The 20,598-nt window shown below is 41.1% G+C and overlaps 1 protein-coding gene across 8 annotated transcripts in view; it reads left to right on the plus strand.

Annotated features, from left to right (window-relative positions):
* NKAIN2 (sodium/potassium transporting ATPase interacting 2) overlaps positions 1-20,598 on the plus strand; it is a gene marked incomplete at its 3' end in the record, with an annotated part of 793,559 nt that overhangs the window by 396,451 nt on the left and 376,510 nt on the right. The window contains exon 2 of one of the 8 annotated variants that reach the window (XM_084624341.1): positions 1,362-1,513. The exons of the other annotated variants lie outside the window; for them this stretch is intronic. Within the exon in view, the coding sequence (XP_084480467.1) occupies positions 1,376-1,513 (138 nt within the window). The 5' untranslated portion in view covers positions 1,362-1,375. The remainder of the gene's footprint in view (positions 1-1,361; positions 1,514-20,598) is intronic. 8 annotated transcript variants of the gene reach the window in all.

The raw sequence follows: 20,598 nt of genomic DNA on the forward strand, positions 1-20,598 counted from the left end.
AAAGCTCAATTGTGTGTGGGTTTAGATCCTAACTTTTTTTTATAATATATCCAAACAGATGTCTTTAAACAATGTAAGATGTTTATTAGAGTAGAACCTTAATTTTTACAAACACAGATCTTATGAGTTACCAGTTATATAAACCATTTTTCCCAACTGAATTAAAAAAGCACATAACAAAAGTAATATCAATGAAGAACAAGTCAACATCTCCCTTCATATTCTGATGCCTTCAGTGCATTGGAAATAGCTTTGCAGTGATTTTAAAGACAAGAAGAAAATCAATACAGTGCACCATACTACAACTTATGCACTAGAGTGTATTTTGAGATATTAAATTTTATGAACTTTTCAATTTTTTTATGAAGTCTTCAATCCCCATTTAGTGTAAAATAGGGATACTGCCATCACTGTAAAGTATTAAGATCTTGTTTTCAAAATTTGGGGTCTGCACAAATGCAGTTTTGTCTGTACATTTTTGAGTACTATCACCTGCAAACACCATTTGGAAAATTGCAGACTTTCATATCTTTGTTGGCAGAATCCTGAAAACTGACATATCTCCCAGATAACAGTGCATAGATTGGAAAGTTATTGGGAAATCCTCAGCAAGGAAAAGTTGACTTATTATCCAAAATCAGCCCTAGAAACACTTTTTTACCAATTTGTTTCCCTTTCCAAAAATATGAAAAATTAGATACCACATGAGTTCCTGAGGCTTGTCTATACAGCAAGTTACTATTAAACACCAGGGTGTGAATCAACAGCACAACAGCTTGCCACACATTAACATCCGATATGAGTTCTGATACAGTACACTGAAAGTCCCAAAGTGCCATTTGGCTTACTACTAGTAATAGCAAACTGGTAGTCCGTAGATTCATACCTTGACTTATCATGCAGTAACTTGCTGTTTAGACAAACTTTCAAACAATGTCATATGCAGCCATCACATACGGTTACCCCTGAGTACCTGGCATTATGATTTTAAATACAACAGTCCTTGTCTGCAATTCTCAGCTGGTGTAAATCTACATTAACTCTATTGTCTTTACTGGAACTATGCTGAAATACACTAGCTGAGAATCTGAGACTGCCCAGTCAAACATAATGTTAGTTAACCTGTTACAGCAGGATGCATTTTTCCACAGTAGAGAAGTTAAAAAAACAAAAAAAAAAAACCAAATGCATCAAAGCCTGAAAATAAGCAGTACTAAAAGGAATTATATGTGATGTATAGGATTAGAGGATGTCAGATATAGTTAGCACTTGCTTATCCAACACCTGATTAATTGCTTCTTCAAATTCTGACGTTTCAGGTGTAAAACTAATAGGTTACTCTGTTTGCTGTTTATTTCAAGTAAATTTAATCCTCATGAGAGATGGCAGCTTGATGGCATTAGAAAATAAAGTCATGTATTTATCCACTGATCAGCTACCAACTTACCCTAATCATCAGTACTGCAGGCTCCGCCATACCCTCCTGCCAATGTACCTCAACTCTGGCCCACAGGTGAGAGAATAGTTTTAGTCTCTATGCACAATATTTATGTATGTAAATTCTCCATGACCAAGTATTTCAATCTTTGGCTCATCTGCCACATCTAATCTAATCAAAGTACGTATTTTACAGCACTCATTACTGTGATGTCATAGTGCTCAACAAATATTTAAGTAATTAAAATCTGAAAGTACACTGAGAAAATAGTAACATCTTTCTTTGTCCTCTTTCTTCCAATATCATTTATTGTATTAGCAGTTGTACTTTTTTTCTATTTTTTTCCTTCTTCTTGTTCTATACATATTTTAGAGGGAGCTTTTGTAGCCCTATCACTATAACATCTAAGCACAGCACAGGTAGTTCAGATTTGCTAGGCAATTTCAGTTAAGTCCATAGTGGATTTAATGGAGCAATCTTCTCTTCACTTTTCCTTCCCTAGGTGATTGTTTTTGTGGGGTGAACATAGCAAAGAGATTGTTCTTCACTAGGTCCATTCTGTTCAGCAAAGCAGCTAGTATTTAGGCATGTGTTCTTAAATTCCATTGATTTCAATGATATTTAAATTCATGCTTAAAGTTTAGCATGCATTTAAGTATTTTTGCTGAATAAGCATGTGCTTCTGTACTTTGCTGAACTGAGGCCTCGGTCCTTAAAGTGTGATTATTTTGTCATTGGGCCAAGGTACTCCATAGCATAGCCAAGACTGGCTGCCAAGAAAGCCATTGTTGATGACTGTTCCATTATTCCTGTTAACTGCACTTGATGCAGTAAGGTCCTGGTCATGGTGGCTCTTAAAATATCTCAGGCCCAGTCCACTGAATGCTTTGAAGATCATAGTTTCAAGACCAAGATTTAGAGTTTAATCTGGAATTCAGTGGCAAGACTATTAAAAGTCTGCAGCACCAGGTTGATTTTTCCATTGCCTTCTCACTTAGCATGTGGGATGTCACACTTGATTTCAGCTGGAGCTTCTTAAATGCCATCATAGTCACATCCAGAAATAATGTGGTATGCTCACACACAGTATAATCATATTCATAAGGAATTATATTGTTCAACGGCAACTTCTTGAACAGACCATTAATAAATGGGAACTTTTATAGAGAAACCATTTAATATTCTAATGTTATGTCTCTGGTTTTATTTAAAAATAATAGTTGAAATGTGTGGCAGAATTAATTATTAACACATTTGTGTGCCACAGAGAAAAATAAAGAGAGAAAAATAAAAGATAGAAAAGTGGCTGGCTGGCTAGGTTGTGAAAAGCAGAAGCAGCAGAGTTTCTGCTGTGAAAGTAGGCACTGCCATCATAGGATACAGAGTAAGCTAGATCTAAAATCAGCTAAGTTGCTCATAGAAGGTCACCTGTACATAGTACTATAACAAGAAGTGAATTCTTCAAGACAGTAGTTCAAACTGCAAAGGAAGAAGCTAAGTGTGTGGACAAAGCAATGGATGGAGACAAGTACAGGTCCATAAATGGATTTTTCAATCCCTCAAAAAATTTTTTTAAATTTTGTCCTATCCTGAATTGGGCTGAAAAGCCAAAGTCTCAAAATTTTTGGTGAACTGAAATTTAAAAAAAAAAAAATTCATTTTAGATCCATCAAAATGTTTTGATTCAATACATTCAAAATATTTTTTCTCATTTTTAATGTAAAATAACATACGTTTCCCAATGAGAAGTCATTCCAAACTGCAAAATTAAAACATTTCATTCTGAAATTGTCAAAATGGAACATTTCAATATTATTAAAATGTTTTCTCAAACTTTTCCAAAATGAAAAATTTGTCAAACTGACATGTTCCTTCAGGAAGTTCTGGATGAGACAAATCCTCATCTTCTGACTATAAAAAAAAATTCATTAAAAAATTCAGCTATTTTGACCAGCTATTTTGAAGACTCTGGTTGGAAACAGTCCAGCACTCACACGGAGATGGAATAACTCCTCAAGTCTGTCTATAATTGCTAAGATTCTTTGAGAAAATAAATGCACTGAACAAGAGGTCTGGGTTTTGGTCTGCATATTGTACTTTCAGGCTAGAAAGGACACCGTGTCTTGAAATTCTTTGCCTTGAGTTATCTTTTGGAAGTGTGCAACAGTTGTTCCAGCTGGAATTGAAGTAACAATGAACAGATTGTAATGTTCTTCAGAAAGAAACCCAGACCAGGAGGACTTTTGAGCCCTTCTGCAGAGAAAGCTTTAAACTTTCTGTCAGGAGCTATGACAAAGCAATACTAATTTGGTGATTCAAATTTGTGAGATCTGTAGAAAAATCATACACCACCTTTTCTGACTCCTGTGCTTACAAATGGATCAATAAAGCCATCAAAGCCTCCCAGACAGTTGGCCACAAAGTGACAGGAGTTGAAAGATAAGGCTATAAATGTATATTTTTTTCAAAAGGAAATTGCAAGAAGAAAATAAGTAGATATAATTTATGGGAAAAGTAGTAGGTTACAATGCCAGTGAAAGCATTGAAGGCTGCTTATCTGATTTGTCTCAGGATAGCAACACAAGGCAGAAAATCTTATGCTACTGGGGAAACTCTTATTATGCCAGAAGCAACTGACATATGTAAAGGTATTCTTGGAGCACAGCAGAAGTGGGCTAGAACTAGACTAGACTAGAAACTATTTCTGTAGTATGTCTGAAAACACAATCAAAGACATGACTTCTGTTGTAAAGCCTCAGCTCTTGGACAGAAGTGGCGGTAGGTTTTGTATTCCAGTTTACTGGATCTTCCAACGATGTTGGGCTGGGATGACTACACGTGCTATGTTTATTTGTACCCTTTTCAATACCTGATTTTGTGAGGAACTGATTTCTTACAAAGATATCCCTATAAATAAGAGAGGATCTGAAATCTGACGAGGTTTGGATAACTTTTATTTTCAAATAGCTTAGAGCAGGAGGAAACACGTTGATGCAGTAGGATTTGCACTGATGAAATAACGATCGCAGGGAAAAAATAGATGTTTTCCCCCCCTTTTCTTAACTCTAAGGTAAAACTTAGCATTAAAACTAAAAGTGTACTCTGCTTTTCATAATGCAGCTAACACATTCTTGTAAATTGTATGTAAACCCTCCATAGTTTTTAGCCCGTGGTTCTCTCACTACGCTTTGTGTACACTTTTGGTTTATTAGTACTGCATTATGGTGGCACCTCTTCCAGGCAGGGTGGGCTAAACATACCTCAGAACATTGGCCTTCTAGGGCTTCTTGAGTTAAACAAAAGACTTCTCCAGTGGAGCCTTATTTGCTGACTCTACAGCTCTCCCAGTCTCTACTGGCTTTGGGAGGTGGATAGGAGCATGAATGGACTACATGGGGATCAAATCACCACGTTGTTCTATACTCGTTACCTCTCTATCTGCATCATGGGATTTTTCTTTGCTTTATCTAGGACTTTTAAGCTCTGAATTGAAGTTTTCAGAATTGTATTGGCTATGACAGAGTCATCTTTGTTCAGTCCTTTTAAATGTTGTTGTTTCTCTTAGTGCTTGTGCTACCATAAGGATGGCCTTTGTCAGTGAGAGGGTAGTTGCATCTTAAGCACTTTGGCAGGTGGGCTTTTATGAGGGGTGAATTTCAAGTACATGAGATGATAGTTGGCTGGTCTCAGAGTCATCTGTGTTCTAAAAATGTTGCGGAAGATCTGGTTGTTGTTGGCATTGTTTCAGATGTGAAGATTATTGAACTAGCTCTCCCTACTGAAAACCCTCCCATGTTTTGTAGTGTTAACTAATGTGGTGGCCTTTCTGGTCATTACCAGATTAAGAAGTATGTCTTAATAATGAGGCAGTTTGCATGAGTCTTCCAAGAAAACTGGCAGACACCCCCCCGCCCTTGGGATATATTGGAATTTGCCTAGTGTGACGGGGCAAGGCCAGATGGCTATAGAAAAGTAGTGGGAGATAGATATATTAGCTCCAGGCTAAACAAATCCCTGGTACCAGGATAAGTGAAATGGCAGCTGCTCTAGGTCAATTAGACACCTGGGGCCAATTAAGAATGTTCCACAAGGCAGGGAGAATGCTAGGTTGATTGGGACACCTGAAGCCAATCGGGGCTGGCTGAAACTAGTTAAAAGCCTCCCAGTCAGTCAGGTGGGTGTGCATGTCAGGACCTGTGGGAGGAAGTTGTGCTGTTGGAGAGACTGAGTAGTACACACCATATCAGGCACAAGGAAGGAGGCCGTGAGGTGAAGTGGAGCTTGAGGAAGTGAGGGCTGCTGTGGGGCAAGTAGCCCAGGGAATTGTACATGTCTTGTTTCTAAAAGGTCAGCTACCATAGCTGATACTATTAGGGTCCCTGGGCTGGAGCCCGGAGTAGAGGGTGGGCCTGGGCTCCCCCCCCACACCTTTGCCCCCTGATTAATCACTGAGACTGGGAGACAACAGAGACTGTGCAAGGAAGGATAACTTCTCCTCACCTCCCTCGCTGGCTTATGATGAAAATGGCTCAGTAGACTGTCTCCAGAGAGAGAAGGGTTACATGGAGGGTGACAGTGAGCCTCTGAGGCTAGCGAAATCCGCCAGGAAACGCAGGACCCACGGAGGCAAGGACAGAGCTTTGTCACACTAGATAAAACAGTTATTTAGGTGATAATCTTGCTGCAGCAGAGAAATGGACTGACTAATCACTACATTTTTTTCTTCTAATTTTTGGGATTCTCTGTAAAGTAAAAAAAAATATTACAATTGTTACTCTTGTGGCATCCTGTTAATGACGTCTCTGTGTCCCATGCTTTTAGCACAGTAACATTTTGTATTTTATATATCCACATTAGGGTCCCTGTGCTTTCTTTTTGCCCCACAACATGAAGGGGAGTGAAGGAGTCAGACTAATAGTGTAAAGGGCCCGTACATTCATGAAAGTGGGGAACAATGCTAATGTGTGCCATATTATGCCCCTTTCTTTGACTCCATATGAGTCTGAACCTCCATGCTAATTCCACGTGGTTGGAGATAGGTGCCATTTCAAGGGGCATACAGGAGGGAGTTGGAGAGCAGCTACCTTATGCAACACATTTTCCTCTAAAATTATGGATATCTACGGTCAAGTTTATTGGGAAGGGATTCTGCAGGGAAGCCAGTGGCAACATAGGACTGCAAGAGTGATGCATCATGGGACCTAACCTACAGCTCAGACATCCATGGTCCCTTCCCTTCAAGGGGGAGAATTTAGCTGGAGATTCACTCTGGAGGATCCTCATTGTCTGGAATCGTGACCTGCAGTGGAGCCAGTGTCTGGACAACCTAACATGTGTAGCTGGCTTGTCATAGGCTGCCTAATTGGCTGTACTGATGGATTGGTTGGAAGTGTCAACAGGCCAGCTCTTAAGCCCAGCCACAACAGTTCAGTGGCTGCTCAAAGCGTTTCCCCTGTGATAGCCCCTGCACCTGCTTTTTACCAGCCCAGCTCCTGCTGTGCCTCAATCCACAAAACCTCGTTCTGACCCTTGGCTCCAATTCCTGACTTTGATTCTGGCATCTGGCCTCTAACCACGAGGCACAACTGTAAATGTTCCAGTCAATGGCACTCAGACACTCACTTCTTGCAGGTTTATCCATGCAGGGGGAAAGATGTAGCTCTAGATTCCCTCAAGTACCTTTCCTGCTACTAACCTGGGCTGTAGAATGCCTCTCAGGTGTTACAGTGCCATATTAAAGGCAAGAAGCTGGTTCCTAAAATCTAAGCAAATTATTTCCATTTGTTTATCATGTTAATTGTTTGATTACTTCCCTAATTGATCTGAACAAGGATACCTAAAGGTTAAATGCAGAGACTGCTTCTTTATTAAGTAGCTATTAACTCAACATGGGTGGATAGCACCCCAAGAACCATACAACAGGGGATTTCTAGTCTAGATTTCAATGGTGAAAGATATAATAGAAACCATAAGGTCGGAGTGTGATCTCATCCCTTTAAATCACCAGCTAGGAAGCTCATCAGGATGGCCAGAGTCCCTGGCCCCCACTCCACACTCAGGGAAAGGTGTAACTATGAAGGAGCCTGAAGCTGTGCAAGACATGGAGACTAGAGCCCTCACTAAACCAAACCAGTTCTTAGGACTAGTGCTAGAGAGACCCCCCCCAGCTGCAGTTAGAGGTCCACATCTGCAGTCTGCACTTGATTCCCACTGTAGAGGAGGCCAGTAAGTAACTTGGATGTCCCCCTATCACACCTTGTTGGGCAGCTAATGCTGAACCAATGCATCCCTTACTTCTTAGTGGCAGTACTTATATATCATTCACAGCCCTTGGGGCATCCAGAACAGCAGCAGCAGGGTAGACAGGGAGGCAGGCTGGCCATCCTACTTTGCAGCATCTGCAGCTGTGGGTTCCTCAGCAAGCACTGCCATAGTTTCATCTTCTACTCTACCTTTCCCTTCCCAACATACTTGTGGTCGCAAAATTGGTGCCAGACTAAACGTGCCCAGGTCTAGGGAGGAGTTTCCTATTATAAGTTCCAACTTAAAGTCTGGGAGCCACATAATTCCAAGGCAGTCCAATGGCACCCTGGGGGTCTGAGGTGGCCAAAGGTACCAGCACACACCACTGCCCTGCCCATCACAGGGGCGCTGCTAGCTCCCAGTGATTGAAATAAGTGCAGCACCACCCCTTTGCCAGAGCAGGTGCTCCTAGCTGAGCCAGTTAAGGGGGTTGGGCTGCACCTGGGCTATAAAATGTCAGAGGGAGTTCAGTGAGGACAGAGTGAAGTTGCAGGGAGAGGAGTTGGACTGGGTAAGAAGACCCAGCTGAAAGCTTTCCCTTTTTGGGAAAGGAAGGCAAGGCCTTGCATCTTCTCTGGCTGCTAAGGCAGTAGGAAGGGATAGTACCTTGGGAATAAGGGGCTGTGTCCAGCTTAAGGCTGGGTGGAAGATTTGTTTTTGTGGTTACTTTTTGAATGGGCTGTGACTGGCTGACTATGACCATGTGGAGTTTTGCTTAAGGAGCCCTGAAGAAGGGGAAAATAGAGGCAGGGCACTGCAGATGTATCCCTGGCCAAAAGGGGATGCTTGGTGTTGCTCATTGTGTTGCACTCCAGAACAAAAGTAGGATCATCTCCCCAGCAAGTATGGGACAGATGAGGACCAAGTGAATGTACTTAGGGGAGAGGTCTAAGCTCCTGGCCCCAACAGCAACATCTCCAGATACATGGCTCAACTGAATCCCTAACCTGGCTAGAAAAGTGAGCATTTGCTTAAGGACTAAGGTGAGTGCTGATACTCCTGAAGTCAAGCTTTCCAATTCTGTCCCATCCTATCACTAGTTAATGTTTTTCTACTCCTAGAACCTACCTTATGCAACAAAGCTACAGTTTTTCTGTAGTTTCCATATGTCCATTTCAAAATTCACATTACATCACTTTTCTACAGAAATACCACCCTGTATCTCTCTTGCCGTTTCATTAGTGTTTTTTGATAGAAATCTATCTGGACTTGAAGTTTTCTTAACTTTTAGACTTTCTAATTTTTTGCTGACCAGTTCTGGCCAGACACTGATGTCCTATAGTTTTTCTTCTTTTTCCTTTTGGAATTTTCTGTTTCTGGCATCTGTCCCCATATGTCTTTGTGAAACACAGACATCTAAATTTTATCCTTGACTTTCTTTTCTGTCAATAAATTAACCTTTCTAGCTCTTAAAGGTACTACCATATCATTCAATGACCTCTTCTAGTTTATGTATCTGGCCTTTTAAAAATTTATTTAACCTCTTGTATAATTTTACTTTCTCCCTTTATTTTTCTTTAATATTTTTCTCTTAAATCAATTTTGTGTTATTTCTTTTTCTTTTTTTTTTTCTGTTTTACAAATGAGCTGTAGGCTGGCAGAGGAGTTTGCAAACTATTAAGTGTTGCAAAGTGCTGACCATTGAAAAACAGTCTTGCAGGGCCTAGAACAAGATCTGATAAATCCCCTTACATTACCAAGGTGTTGTAAAGATAAATTCATTAATATTTATGGAGCTTTCAGATACTACAGTGATGAGCACTGTAGAAAAGCCCATGAGAGAATTAATTATTCTGTATTCAATACATAAATGATTGGGGCCACATTGAATGATGACAATAAAGAGACAGTGAATAGCTATCCATTCATTGAGCAGCATATAGTATTGTATGTGATTGTGTCACTAAAAACTGGAGAGTTATTGACATTTTCTCACTTTTAGGTCCATGTCTTTGCTACCTTAACTTTCTTTTAACACAGTTTTTTGTATGTGACACATCAGTATACTGGGATGCAGTGGTGTCCTCCTTGACTCCTCCAACTCACCCTGAAGCATGAGTTTCAATTTAATGTAAGCATGAATTTTGTCTTGCATAGCAACAAATGCTTTTAATGGTCACAAAATTAGCCAGCTGTTTTAAAAACCTAACAGTATTTTCCTGGTGGACCTCCTGCAGAGCTGATCTCCACACTGCAAAGAGGAGTAACTCCTTTTAGAGATTCTAACTTCCTTGCTCCTAATTTCATAGAATGTCTCCTTGTTTTTGCATTATAGGGCAGAGTATAAAAAAAGACCTGCTAAGTTTTTATATATAATATGTATGTATATAATTTTGAATAACTCAGGCCCCTAAAAAAAAAAAACCTCATCCCCTTTCTAATCAAAGGTATCAGACAGTACAATTGCTTGCATTAAAACTGCCATCACAGTCTCTCTGGTGTGGCACTTCTGGGTGCAGTGACAAATCTGTCTGGCTCAGTTGTACTCTGAATTTGTGTGGCAATCTGGGCTCGTTGAGGCAAAACTTAACTTAGCTCTCTTGTCAATGTGTGAAAGCTACTGCTCCTTTCATTATTAATATCATCAAATATTATCTTGACATATGGATATATTCCCATTCCATTTAAAGTGTCAGCTGTTTATTTCCTCACTCAGTTAACCTTTCCTACCTCCTTATAATTTGTTGAGCTATCATCCTTTCTACAATCTGCTATTTTTCTCAAAAATGCTGGGAAAAGGTGGTGTCATTCTGAGTGTTTCTCAACATAAATGTGTCTGATTTTCCATTCATGCTGTACATAAGGTCATAGGACTAGAAAGACCCTTGTTTAAGCCCATAATAATATTTTGTTGCAGGCCTGGTTTAGGTCTTGCTATTCATATACATAGATATTTCAGCTGTATTTGTTATGGTCCCTAATGATCCTCTATATATAAGAAACTAAGCTAACATTTATTTTATTCATGGTACATGACCAATTTCAATGTGTGTATATATATCAGATGTCTTGTAAGAAATTTCTTAAGTTTAAGGCCCTACTTACGAATTTCAACAGCTTCTTCTTGAGTCCTGTTTTTGAGGGATTATATGATCTCTCTGGACTCCCAACTTGATGAGATACTACTATTTTGATGACAGTACTGTGGCAGGGGAGACTAGGTGCAGAGGCCCTGCATCACTCTGCCCCAGAGTGGAGCAGAGAGAATTCCTCCAGGCAGCCTAGAGTGACTGAGAGGAGCAGCCAATCCGAGGGGCCGATGGAGCAGCCAATCCGGGGCCAAAAGGGCCCTATATAAGAAAGCAGCAGAGCAGTGAAGTTCAATTGCTATGTGGAGTTTGAGGAATGAAGACTGGGTGCCTAGCTGGCGGGAATTGCAGCAGGACAAGTGGCAGGTCAGTGCAGGCAGGCTAAAGCCTGGGGGACTGAGCACAGAACCTGTCCAGGCCAGTGAGGGTACCAAGATGGGTCCCGCTCGTGGGGTTGAAGATGAGCCCAGGGAGCCTGCTGAAACACCACCAGCTGCGGGTACCGAGATGGGCCTGGGCTGGTTGGTTGAAGAGGGCAGTGCCTCTGGAAGAAGCCTAAGTGCTACGGCCCCATACCAGGACCATGATAAGAACTTGGACTATAAACCCTGGAAGTGGGGACAGTGTATGTGGGTTGACCGGAGGGCTGAGTTGCTGAAGATCTGCCAAGAGACCCGTCAGCCAAGAGGGGGTGCCACCTCGGTGTAAGAACTAAAACCAAAAGCAGGCTCACACTCAGCCAACCAAAGGGGGCTCTCCATGAGAGGCGGATGCTGCCCCCGAAAAAGGCGGTGATTGCAGGTATATTGGCCAGAGAAAACAGGGCACTTGTGAGAGGTGGGTGCTGACCCTATTACAAGTACCTACAGTAGTTTAACTTATATTAACTTCTATCTTGACCAGTGATTGGTTTCCAGATTATACTTTTTGTGATGATTTAGGGATCTGTCTGTATAACTTATGAATCCCGGTTGGTGTTATGAAGTTGACCTCAGCCCAAAGACCCTTTGTTGATGTGTATCCACTATTACTAACAGGGTTACACATCAAACTGAGGGCAATGGGGAATACTTAATTTTAATGACTGGGTGCTTTGTATGGGCAATAGATATGCTAAATGGGGATTGCTTGACCTCAGGAAAGGTAACTTCCTCCTCCTGTCTGAAGGGAGGGGGGAGGAAGGAGATTGGAAAGTTACTAGACTCCAAACAAAGAAGCCCGGGTATTGGTAGGGGTGAATATAAGCAGACTCAGAGCCACATGGGGAGCTTGAGGCGAGACACAGTGGAAGTTTGGTTATGACTGGCCTATGTCAGAGCAAGCTGATTGATGGAGAAGGCTCCATATTTCAGAGCATAAAGTATGCACTGGAGCAGAAGGACTCTGTGTGAATCCAAAGGACATTGACCCTAGCCCAGAGAATATCCTGGACTGTTGAGGAAACCGAGGCAGGCAAATGCATGTAGAGTTTATTATTTTTGTGCAGATCTGTCTATTTCTCATGTGATTTTTTTTTAAATAGAGTAATGTGTAAGAATTCTGTGCAAATTGCCTTTTATATGCTACACCTACCCGAAGAGGTAAGCCATGGAGTTCTGGGAGAGGATGTGTTTAAGCTATAGGAGTGTCTGACAAGTCAGCACTGGTTCCAGGGGTTGTGCAGGAGACTATGTGGTTGCTGCTGTCATTATGGGGTGCTAGACAGAGGGCCTGAACCCCAAAATATGCCTAGGGACCCCAAGACTGGGTCAGTGACTAGATGTTAAGAATCTGTTTGAAGTTTAAAACACCAGTGGATCCAGCAGTTGGATCTCCTCACAGCTGTCTGATGAACAGCCAGCAGGGGGAGCCTGTCTGGATCTGTTACAACTTCTAAACCCAAATTTCAGTTTCTAAGCTGCTTATAGATCTCTTAATAATGGACTTGCAACTAGTATTGAATGCTACTTAGAGTGTCGTTTCCAACATTGATCCCCAGTAGTTGTCATCAGTTATCCCATTTAGTGTAGAAAATTATGATCTTAGCTTTGAGAAATGCATTATCATACCTGTTCTAGCCATCTCATCTCGTGTTCCATCGCTTGCTGCTCTTCACCCCCACCCAGCTTCATCGCTCATCCCAGACCATAAATAGCATATCCATCAACCAATTGATTTTTACAATAAATCACTTAAAATGGGAAAATGATAGCCTCATATTAAATGTAATCAAAAACAGTTTTCTACAAAATGCTCTTTTGTGGTTGGGGGTTTACCTGCTGAATAATTATAATTTCTGTTTTGTTTTTCTCTTCTTAGCTGTTCACCTGTATGTATTACAATTTTTTTATGTTGACATGACTGAATCAGAGTACAACTGTGGGTGACCTTTTAAGGATTTTTTTTTATACAGCTTGTGTCAATAGAAACGGGGATTGTGAAGAGTTTTCTTCCCAACTCTAATACTGTATCAGTCTGTGACCTTAAGTCACTTTTAATTTACCTGTGACTCAATCTACCCACTTAAAACATGTCATAATATTTATCTCAGAAACGTGTCTCATAGTTTAATTATTTTTAAAGACCTTAAAATGTAGGACTTGATCAATCAGTGTCTTTACTCCAGTCTTACACTAATTATTATTGATTTCATTGAAGTTAAAGCTGCATAAAACTGGAATAACTCACTGGTGATTCTGGCCCATGAAATATAGCCATGCCTTGAAGGGAAATATTTTAAAAATTATTAAAAAGTTTCTTCTAACTTTGGACCACAAACACTAATGACAAAATGACAATTATGACAAAGTGATTGTCATAATCATATGGCGATTGCATGGTGTCACAACAGGGAACAGTTAAGGTTGTTTGAATGCCCTATTTGTGTATTTGCATACCTTATCATGTTCGGATTTCTTTTAAGAGTAACTCTTTCCTGTCTTTGTAATGCTTGGTTTGAGATAACTGCAACATTTCTAAAATAGGTTTTTACCCTTATGTTAATGGTATGTACTCTCAGCCTTAACTCCATTTTAATTTAGGGGTTTTTTTGCCCTTGGATTTATACTATAGTTTGTCCTGCAGTGCCGTTTTTCATGTAGTCTTACCTGTGGGCAATGCATCTCTCTTGCTCTCTTTGTATCCTTTGACTCATTAGCATTATGCGGTTTTCTGCAATGCAGCATGTCTGAGTTTCCATGACCATAAACAATGTATGTTTTTTTCTCTACAGGAGTTTTAAAAATTGTTTTGGCACATAGGTTTATTTCAGCAGGTGTGATAGTATGTCGGGAGATATGGTGTATTGGTTCTCTGCGGCAGTGCTGAAACACCAACTTCCTGCAAAAGAGATGCAGGGTTCTGCAGGCTGACCACATAAAACCAGTATTTGGCACCTATGCCCCAGTGCAACAGTCCAACCAACTGATGAGTGGGCACCATGCCATCTGAGCAGATGGGCTTGAATGTACAGAGCCAAAAGGGAATGTATGTGCATTAAGTGTGGATGTTGATGGCAGGCTTCCCAGCCAGTGATGTCTTAACAACTGAATGTCCTGAGTTCTTACATCTGTAGTTAGAGGGATGCCAGCCTTGCCTGGGATTAACTTTCAAAGAGTAAAAATAAAAAGTTGTAAAGAACTTTTGAACGGGGCTTATTAGACAAGAAGTGAAGGTAGAGACAAAACATAATGGAGTTTCTACCTGCTAACTCCTCTGAGGACCAGAATGTGCTAATGCCAGCTCCTTTACTGCATCCTGAATACTGCAGAACCATGGCTAAATCATGGGAAATGGTGCATAAGCACTCTTCTGGTTTAATGACACCTTGACAGATTTGTTCAGAAGAAGTATGGTTGTAGGTATGCACTCTTGCTACATGTGTGCACAGTCAAATATTGATTAATAAAGAAATACTTGTAGTACATTGCATCCTTTAAATATGTGCAATCCATTTTTATTGATACATATATATTTGTTTTCTGATTTCAGTGCAAACTGGACATTTTCAAATGCTACATTGTTTGCTTCAAGAATTTAATTACTCCTATTTTGATTTTCTGTTTTGTATCTTTTAGGCCTACTGCATGAAGGAATTCTCTTTATTTTATTGGTGTTACAGCTATTGTTAATAGCTCATCTAATGATTCTGCAGATTTTTAAAGAAACTTTAATGCTCTACTGAACCACATTGATTTGTCAAATCCCTCGTTTACTGCAGTTCAGTTGTGTCCTCCAACTGCACTATGCTCCTGTAGTCTCAGCCTTCTAGGGCAATGAAGAGAATTCTGGCCAGCTCTGCTGACCCGTTGGCTTTAAACCAGTGGTGGGCAACCTGGAGCCTGTCAGGGAAATAAGCTGGCGGGCCACCAGACAGTTTGTTTACACTTGCACAGCTGCCCACAGCTCCCAGTGGCCACAGGTTGCCCACCGCTGCTTTAAACAATTGTGCTAGCTGAAGCCCCTTTAAAGCTGGACAGTTTGCAAAGTCACCAGTAATCATTCTCTTTGCTGTTCTCTAGAGGATTAAGTGCAGCCTTTATAGCTGTCTGATCCTTTTCAAAACAGCCAACATTCTCGCCAATCAGAACTGCCAGCTAGCAGGCTTTGGAGCTCTTTGTGCTCTGTCCCCCACCCCTAGAATGTAAATTTTTCAAAGTATTTTAGGTAGCTCTCACTGACTTACAAAACCTGGATTTTCCAAACTTTCTGGGAGGCCTTGATAACATCAGAAAACCGCTATTGTAGAGAACTGTGTATAGAATGAAGAAAGACTCTGCATTTCCTCTGTACCCACCCACCCACAGGTGCTGGAATTAGGGATGCTGGGGTTGCTGCCCTCCCCCTGGCTGAAGTAGTAATAACAACCCAAATACATGGTTTCCACCCTCTACAGCCCCACAATAAAAATTGTGAAGAGAATTCCTTCTATATGAAGTTATTAGAACATGTTTTATAAGACCAGACAGCCTAGCGTAGGTAAAGGTGATAAACAGATCTGTCCTAGACAGAGGAATGTGGGTTTACCTAAGTTTACATATGAGCAGTAAACAAGCCATTGAGCTAAACTGGAAGGGATTTTCCTGCACCTGACCTCAAGAGACTTTCCTGACTTGAAAGACAAAAAAAAAAAAACATCCCTTTGGGGATATAAGGAACAGAGACTCCAACTGTATCCTTCGTCTTAGGAAACAAAGAAACCAAGCAATTTGATCTCCGGGATGGGTGCTGGCCAGCAAAAGCTGGATATGAATTGGTGAGAAACTATCTTGAAGAAAAACTGTATCTTGCTAGATTAAGTTTTAGTCTTTTAGTTGCGTGGTTTGCTTGTAACCAGATCTACCTATATCCCTATTACATAGGGCTTGGCTACACTTACATTTTATAGCGCTCTAACTTGCTGGCTCAGGGGGGTGAAAAATCACCCCCCTGAGCGCAGCAAGTCTGAGTGCTTTAAAGAGCTAGTGCAAACAGGCTCCGAGCACTAGGAGCCGCACTCCCAGCGCTCGGCGCTAATCCCCTTGTGGAGGTGGATTAGCAGCTGGGAGAGCTCTCTCCCCCAGCGCTCGTGCGCGACCACATTCGCACTTCACAGCGCTGCCGCGGGAGCGCTCCTGCAACAGCGCTTTGAAGTTTCCAGTGTAGCAATGCCCTTAGTATCACTTAATGCATGATTCTTTTCTTAATAGACTTGTTTTGCTTTCATATAAATGATCATTGCTGTATAAGTTCAGTAAAGTGTGCGCTTCTAGAAAGCTGACAGGTTGGAGTGTTTTACTGTCCCTCTACAGTCAGTGAACTTAACCCTTTCTCTGTGAGGGTCGAGAGAAGGGACTGGTCTCGGCAGTCGGGCCAATTCAGGGCTGGAAGCATACTAAGGTCAGCCTGCAAGGAGTAACCAGGTTGGGCAAAGCCAGGATGAAGCTTGTGGGCTGCTGACAGGCTGTTGGGGCCAGAGTCCTGGACCAAAGCAGCTCAGCTACAGGACAGCCAGGATGACAAGGCAGACAGCAACCAAATTCCTTACTGGCCTGACTGAACCCCAAAATGTCACAATTGAATCAGCAATGACAGTGCATAAGGTCTTAGCAAAAATAATAATTTATTTATGTATGCATGAGGAGGAGAATAATTCCCTTAATAGTTACTCAAATATCCAACAATCCTAAGTGGCACTCAGAGACTGTTATGATAGGCATCAAGATAAGAATCTAGATAAATGTCAGTAGAGCTCTCTTCCTAGCTACTGGGTCTACTGATTTTTATCTTTTTCTTTCTGTTAAAAATTAATATGGGAAGATTTTTGGATCTCATTACTTGTATATTTTATCAGAAAGTTTAAATTGGTACAGCTGCTAAAAGCTCTATTCATATAAAACTCCATGACTGAATCATAATCATGATTCTTGTTTCTAAATTTCTTTGAAACAAGCCCTAAGCCCAAGGAATGTGGTCTATTTTTCTCCCCAGTAATATTCCTAAATCTGGCTGCAAAACAAAATAAGAAAATCATCCACTTTCTATGTTTCTTCCTGCATTTAAAAGTTCTTACGTGAAAAAAAATTTGCAAAAATTTAGTGTGTCATGATTTCAATTCCATTAAATCTGTATACCTTTTCAAGCATTGGGATTTCATTGAAAACCAATCCCTTCAGCTGTTTCTATGAAGCTTATTCTGCTGTATGTTTTGCAAAGTTTAGTAAGCACTCAAGAAATAGGAGCTGCACTCTTATTAACATCATGCGCAGCCAACTCAGAGGAAGTCTGCTTAGCTTTCTGGAAATAGCTATCTGGATGTGTTGGAGGCTTATACAATTTATTAACATAGCCACTCCCATGACCTGTATCATGATATCTAAAGATACATGTTACCTGCCATATTGATATGACAAACTGGCAAATCAATGTAACTTTAGCACCCTTGTGGCCAAGATGGAGTCTGCTCTGCAGGCAGCTCTGGCCAAGAGAGGGTGCGCGCAGGAATGCAGCAGGAAAAATTCCCTCCACCCCAGGGGTACCTGTTCCAAACCCCCCAGAGTGAACACACCCACCCACAGGAAAAGTACAATGGGTATAACAAAGGGAGATATTTATTTACAGAGGAATGAGAGGAGAAAAACAACAAGGGGAAATGTAGGGGGAGCGGTAGAACAGGGTTGCCTCCAAACCAAGGCCCCACAGGCCCAGTGGTAGCACAGTTTGAAAGAGCTGACACTGAGCAATGTGTCTGCACACAGAGTTCAGGAGTCCTGAGCAAAGTTCCAGTTCAATGGTGAGTCTTGGGTGCTCCTGGTCGTCTTCGGCGCCAGTGAACTTTCCCCAACAAACCCCTCCGGTGCCCTCTTCTGCCATTCTCTGCAAAGCCACACAGAGCGACAACCTCCCCACTTAACTAACTAGCAGCTTCCCTCCTTATTCCCAGTGCAGAGTCACAAGTCCCAGTACTCACAGTCCCATGCAGGTCTGGGCAGCAGTGATGCTGGGTCCAGCTTAAGCCTGTCCTTCTCGGGCGATTCCTCCCTGGCACAGTGCTCCCCCTGGCTCCTGTCCTGGGGTGTCGCTGATTGGCCACCCTGTCCTTCCCAGGCTTCAGGCAGGTTCTCTCTCCTTCTCTTTGTCCCGGGCCTCCCGACTTGCAGCACTTCTCTCCTGGGGCTCCAGAGCCACACCCCCAACTTTCCCTTTCTCTCACTACTCCCCCTCCCCAATAGGAAAAAGATTTAAAGGTCTCTATGGTCTCTAAACCCCAAGGGGTTACACCAATGATTCAGACACCTATTCTGTACAGGGATGGTTATTGTAAGAAAGATGGGTATAAAACAAACGATTAAGCAAATGCTTAACTGATTACCTGTACCATCTTTCTGTTTTTATAGAATTTATTAAATAGCCTTAATGACAGCAGCTAATAGTATAGGATATAAGAAGGCAAAAATGGTATTGGGCTACGATTTGGCTACATAAATTTTAAAAAATGATGGCTGTATAGCCATTTAAATTTTCAGAATCAAATTTCAGACACAATAGAAAATAGTACATGTACTCAATTACTATCTTGGGAAGGTGACTTTGTTTATCTTTTTGATTAAATGTGCCTCTGAACAGGGCCTGGCTTGTGACAATTAGTTATCAGCTGTGGTGTTGCTGCTAACATAATGGAGAAAAAACACTCCAAAGCTAGATTACAAAACAGTTTGTTAAATTACTTACATTCCAGTTCACCAAGGTCTCCTTCCCAATAGATCTGTGCTAGTCAACCCTTTTAACCTATTTGTCAGTGAATATCAGCCCAGGATCTAACTAATATGTCTAACTGCATAACATAAGCCCCTACATTTATGAAGCCTATATAGACTGAGTGCAGTACAAGAAACTTCCACACTCGGTCTCATTTTTTGTCTGTATGTAGCCATAAAATGAACTTGAAAGACCGTATGAAACAATTATGGTAGACACACGCACAATTCTACAACACGTAGTACTCTTGATTGGAACCTATTCCAAAATAAAGGCACACAGTAACTCTGAGACAACCTTTAGAGAACATACACAAGCATGTACACTTCCTTATTAATTAGGTACTCACTTTCAAGAATTGATCAACTGGATGATCTGGTTAGTCACCCAAAAGAAAGTCACTGTGTTACTTATCACACACCAGCTCAGCCACAGCTTTCAGCTCAGTTTCTGCTCACAGTAAGAGATGACACTGGAAACAAAGAAGGAGCAAAGGATGGACATGACTATAGGCTTTTCCCAATACAATAGTGGGCAACCCGAATTGCTGGAAAATAGAAAGACAGTTAAAGGTGCCTATCCAAAAAAGGCACTTGATGTAACCAAGAAGACTTGCAGGTGGCTGGTTTAGGACCTCAGTCGTCTCCCTTTCAGGGTTAGCTTTTGAGAAATGAAGTGCTGAAGGAGACAGGTCACTTTATCTTATTTCTGCGGGACTGTCCAGCTTGATTCCTCTCCCTGGAGGCGCTGGCATAGAACAATCAAATGATGACATACACTTCTTCCAAAGATTCATATGTCCAACCAAAATGAGAGTCATCCTCTTTGACTATCCAGTCAGGGAATGAGACATAAGGTTTTGAATTCTTACAACTGGGGCTGGAGTTTTCCAGTCTCTCAGTGTAACATACAAGCAGGTATGACAAGATGTAAGGCATGTTAGGCCATAACTGTTGGTACTGCCATCTTGGTACATAAGTTGAACACTACTTGGTTTACTCCAGTCAGCAATTTATCTCAACAAGTTGCTTTCCCAGGGCCCCTTTGTGGTGTACCACTTGGCCAATTTTGCAGTTATGCTTGCTCAAGTTGCAGTTTCTCCAACAATACTCCTCTAGCTGCTGAAATGTCCATTTTAAATTTCATGTAACTTATACAAAGTCCCTCCATATTCCTGATGCTCTTTAAACTTGTTTTAACAATCCATTATACAATGCAAAAGTCACAACAGAAACTGTTGTTCTCCAGCAGGCTGGAACAGCTATAGAAATCTTCCATTTCTGTTCTCCTTGTTTTAACAACAATGGTAGAGCCTGTGTATGATGGGGCTGAGTCCATGCATTATTAACCAAACTGTTACATTTCTGATTATTTTACTCTGTGGTCAAGTGTCCTTATTGTTTGTTTGGTTTACTGCCTCTTTCAGCACAGGTGTATTTTACTAATTTGATAGGATAAACATGCTAGACTTCAAATATTACACTGACTTCCTCACTATTACTTAAACTAAAAAAAATCAATATGAATGCAACTTTTCTTTCCTACCGCACTGCTCATGAGGTAAATACTTTCACTAAAGTTTGTAATATCTTGCCAAAAGTTGCATCTCTTGGA

The sequence above is a fragment of the Lepidochelys olivacea genome, assembly GCF_965140295.1.
Source record: "Lepidochelys olivacea isolate rLepOli2 genome assembly, chromosome: 3".
Classification (NCBI taxonomy): Eukaryota; Metazoa; Chordata; order Testudines; family Cheloniidae; genus Lepidochelys; species Lepidochelys olivacea.